We start from the raw sequence: 4,795 nt of genomic DNA, 5'->3' as shown, positions 1-4,795 counted from the left end.
TGTTGTTTAATCTCCATGTGTTCATGTGGTGATTAGGGCTTCTTCCGCTGTTGATTGTAAGTTTTATTGCATTGTGGTCTGATAGAATGCATGGAATTATTTCAATCTTTTTGTATTTGTTGAGGTTTGTTTTGTGCCCCAGTATATGGTCAATTTTGGAGAAGGTTCCATGGGGTTCTGAGTATTTTTCATTTTTAAATTTCTGTGTGTGTGCTACATGTGTACAGGTGCCCCCAGAGGTCAGAAGAGGGCATTGGATCTCCTTCAAGCTGGCGTCATAGGTGGTTGTGAGCTACCTGACCTGAGGGCTGGGAAGTGAACTCAGGTCCACTGTAAAAGCAGTATACACTCTTAACTACTGAGTCATCTCTTCAGCACCCCCCCCCATTTAAATGTTTAAATAAGCAAACACTAGTGGGCAAATTCAGCGCTATTGCTTGTGTTTATAATCAAGTGGTTTAGTATTACTTTACTTGCAATTGGCCAAGGAGAAAATACAGGCAGAATTAACATGTAAATGATGCCCTGTACCAGGTAAAGTGCAAAGTGACATAATTTTGTAGTAATTAGCAGAAAATGGCAACTAAATTATCACACGAGCCAGTAGATCAAGCATGCAAAATTCAATAAATTCACACTGACAGCCTCAATTCAGTTCAGCAAAATAGCACTTATATTAAATTAAAATGTTTTCATTTATTTCATTTGTAGCTGTGAATTCATTTTTTTATACATAAATGCTTTGGTTTATGGTTATAGTGTAGTTATAAGCAAAGAGCTTCACATACAAGTTTATGTGTGAACACACAAGTAAAATAATAAGCAAACACTAAGAATCTGTGAACTTTTTTTGTCTTTTAAAATATGAACCAGGTATGATGGTACATGCTTATAAGCCTAGCACTCATGAGGCTAAGGAAGGTAGACAGAGAGCTAGAGACCTGCCTGGGCTATATAGTGAGCCCTGTCTCATAAAAATAAAAGTAATTTGTGCATTACTCATGACCTCACCCATGAAGCATGTTTTAAAGGGGATTCAAGAATTGATTGGCTCAACTCTAGGTATACAGACACATGTAGTACATGTATTTGGACATAATGCTTTTTGCACCTAAACAATACATTAGAACACAGGCCTCAAATTAATCCTTGGCTTTCACTCGCACATTCTTTTCAATGTGCTCTAAGCTTGTCAAGCACATCCCTCAGTCTAACCAAGGTCACAAAAATGCAAAGGCCTATGGATGCCAGACTAGTAATAAGTGAAGCTAGTCAGAGCATGAGAAAAAATTTTCTTGAAATCCTGAGTCTTCTTTATCTGTCTCTCTCTGTGTCTATTTTTTTTTTCCTCAGTGTAGTAGGAATGAAAGTTTGGAAAATATTTCACTTTCCCCTTAACTTCACTAAAAGAAAACATTAGCATAAATATGATAAATGGTCTTAGTGTGGTGGACTGTGAAAGGAAGTGGTATGGATTATATTATAGCAAAATAGGGCTCAGTCTCCATTTAAGGGGGCCCACTATACCCCAACCCCAGCCTGTGACTATAACATGAGATTAAGATGCCAGGTCTCTCGATTTTTAAATTTAAATTTGGGATTTATGTTAAAAAAACAAAAAACAAAACAAAACAAAAACCTCCCAATTTAAAACTCCTGGCAACAGATACAAAAAATGTTCCCAGACACTATGATAGCCAAAAAATAGTATGTCTGTGCCTCAGAGAGCAGGGAAACCCCCAGTTTACAATCGGCTCTCATGTCTCCTCTAAGCTGCCCACCCCCAGCATCTGCACAGCCTCCCCCATCCCAACAGGGCTCTTTCAAGGTCAGCACTCAGAATCCTCAAGGCTGCCCATTCAGTTGACCCTCTGCAGTCCTATGCAGACACTCCTCTCCATCCCCTGCAACCCTGCTCCAGTTACCTAGCCTTCCAGGTGTCTGCCGTGTCCGCCCCCGCCCCTTACTCTGGGACCCTCCTCGGTCACCAGCCAGGCTAGGCACCTTGTCAGTCTCAACATCGGAATAAACTGGACCTCATAAAGCACCTCCAAGGAGCCAAAGGTGGGAGGCCACAAGCTCGTCACGGAATCACCCCGTGGTACCAAGGCCCCATGCCACCCAAGGGGCCAGCCCTTGATTTACACGTGCGTGCACCAAGCTCTCCTGGGGGTAAGGTGTGGGGCCCTCGGGCTCCGCGGCCTTCCACGCAGACGGTGAAGAGCTCGCAGGCGGTGGGTGTCCAGAGCTAGGAACAGCCGCATTGCCCGGCCTCTGGGCTGCGTGGGATTTGCTCTCCGGGTCATCCTTGCGCTTAGGCCGCCTGGGCTCTGTCACCCGCCTCCTCCGGATCTGCCCCTTCCCAGCTTCAGGCACTGCAGGCCCGACGACCCTCCCACCTCCACCGCGACTGCCAGCCGCAACTGGTGTCTCAAGGCGGGCTAGCGCCGCGGCCGAGGCCGCTCCGGGCCCCTCCGCGCCGCGGCGGCCACACGACCTCGCCCCCGCCGCGCGCGCCTCCAGCACCACCCGCGCCCGCCCTGGCCCTTACCCGCGACAGGGTGAGGTCGGTCATGAGCTGCTCGAAGGCCCGCGTCTCCTCCGCCTGCCGCTGCGTGTGCAGTGCGATCTTCTCACTGAACTTCCGTGGGTTGGCGCTTCCCGAGCCCGGCGAGGCGGCCATGGCGCGCACCCCGCACTAGCGGGACCCAGGGACTGCAGGCACAAGGCCTGCGGCCCGGCCCACCCGTCGGTCCTTAGGCTGTCCAAGCCGACGCCCGAAGCCCGGCGTCCGGCGCGACCCGGCAGAGGAGCCGCTGCGGCCCCAGAGCCAGCGAACGACCGGGAGCGCGCCGAGGTCCACCCCCGCGCGCCGGCCCCGCCCTCGGCGCGGCGCGCGGGGCCTCCCAGCCGGGAGTCCGGCCTCCAGAGGCGAAGCTCCACTTCCCCGCCTCGCCCGGCCTCAGTCTCGCGCGGGCGGGTCCGAGGGCCGAGCCAACGGTCCCAAGCCTGTTTCTAGACCCGGCCGCTGCCTCAGCCGCACAGTTCCTGTCAGCAGAGCTAATCCCGGCGGATGTGTGGGAGGTGCTGGTACCACTCTGCAGACTCGCCTCAGCCGGGGGTTGGCCTTTGGGTGTGGGGACTTTTAGAACAGTCTTTCTGTACCCTGACCTCCTCCAGTGACCATGAACAGGAGTGTGAAGCCTTGGCGGCCTCACCTTGAGCGAGTCTATGGCACTTAATGGATGGGCCTGGGCTCAGCCTACCAGCTGCTTCCTCCTCCCCATCCCTGTTTATTTTCTGAGGCCACCGTCATAACCACCACTGAAACTACAGAAGCCTGGATCTCAATTTCTAAAGCTATCTCCTAATTTTGCACCAGCTAGAGACGGCCTGGACTAGGAACCAGACTCAGATTCTCTGCAAGAGCAGTTCACACTAATAACCCCTTTGCTGTCTCTCCAGACCTTTCATCTCCACCTTTCCAAACAGCCAGGTAGCTCAGCAGATTTCCTCCTTTTTCAGCCCCAAAGTTGCTCTCAGCGTAGATGTTGTGCACCAAAGGTTCTGGAGAGTCTTGAGTGTGTCTGTATTTTGTACATTAGAAAGTATTAGAGATGTGCAAAAAAGTACAGAAAATAACATTAATACACCCACACACATTATGATCAAGATTGAACCTATCAAAATATTTTTGCAGGGCCTAGGGATGGTGCTCAGCTGTACAGTGCTTGCCTGGCATACACACACTAGTCCCTAGGATGGATTCCAGCACTGCCTTCTGGGACTGGTGGGATGTCTTAGTGGGTAAAAGCAAGCCTGATGACATGAAATCCATGGTGAAAGGAGAAAACCGACTCCTGAAAGTTGTCCCCAGACCTCCACACAGGTGGTGGCAAGCATGTGCCTACACACGCACACACATACACACACACATCATACAACAACAAATAATATATATATATGTCTTTTTGAGATGGGGTCTCCCTCTAGCTCCAGCCTGCCTGGAACTTGCTATGGAGACCAGGCTGGACTTGGACTTAGAGATTTGCCTGTGTCTGCCTCCCAAGTGCTGGGATTAAAGGCGTGCACCACCACACCCGCCCAAAAATAAAGATTTTAAAAGACATTTTGCTTCATAAGCCTGGAACTTGCTATGTAGACCAGGCTGACCTTGAACTCACAGAGATCCATCTGCCTCTGCCTCCTGAGTGCTGGGATTAAAGGCATGCACCACCACACCCAGCTTTGTGTTTTAAATTTTTATAAAAATGAGGCTTGGGGGCTGGTGTGATAGCTCAGCGGTTAAGAGCACTGACTGCTCTTACAGAGGACCTGGGTTTGATTCCCAGTTCCCACATAACGGCTATGAACAGACCTTAACTCCAGTTCCAGGGGAATCAGAAGCCCTCTTCTGGCCTCCAAGGCATTGCACGGCACAGGTGCACTCACATAGATGCAGGCAATACACTTATACACATAAAATAAAAATAATAAAACATTTTTTAAAATGAGGCTGGGTATAGTGGCACATGCCTGTAATCCTTAGCACTTGGGATGTAGAGGCAAGAGGATGAAAAGTTCAAGGTTATTCTGCTACTCAGTAAATTTGAGGCCAGCCTGGATTACACAAGACCTTGTCTCAAGAACAAAAACAAAACCAGAAAATATTACAAAAATGACTATGTTGAATAATTTTTTGCAACTTTTTCTGATTTGTGTTGATTTATTCATTTTAGTACATTTAGAGTGTGTGTGTGTGTGTGTGTGTACAGACACATGCACATACACATAA

General features: G+C 49.0%; 1 protein-coding gene across 4 annotated transcripts in view; it reads right to left on the bottom strand.

The window, feature by feature from the left end:
- Positions 1-2,975, bottom strand: part of Crtc3 (CREB regulated transcription coactivator 3) — a 156,337-nt gene extending 153,362 nt beyond the window's left edge. For 2 of the 4 annotated variants that reach the window (XM_029555933.1, XM_017803099.2), the window contains exon 1: positions 2,552-2,975. In XM_029555933.1, the coding sequence (XP_029411793.1) occupies positions 2,552-2,683 (132 nt within the window). In that variant the 5' untranslated portion in view covers positions 2,684-2,975. The remainder of the gene's footprint in view (positions 1-2,551) is intronic. The other 2 variants (XM_008852771.3, XM_017803101.2) reach the window with 2 other exon arrangements.
- Between the last annotated feature and the right edge of the window lie 1,820 nt (positions 2,976-4,795).

This window comes from Nannospalax galili, unplaced genomic scaffold, assembly GCF_000622305.1.
Source record: "Nannospalax galili isolate Female #2095 unplaced genomic scaffold, S.galili_v1.0 scaffold185, whole genome shotgun sequence".
In the NCBI taxonomy this organism is placed as follows: Eukaryota; Metazoa; Chordata; class Mammalia; order Rodentia; family Spalacidae; genus Nannospalax; species Nannospalax galili.
Note: the sequence above shows the minus strand (reverse complement) of the source record. Positions and strands in the feature narration are given on the sequence as shown.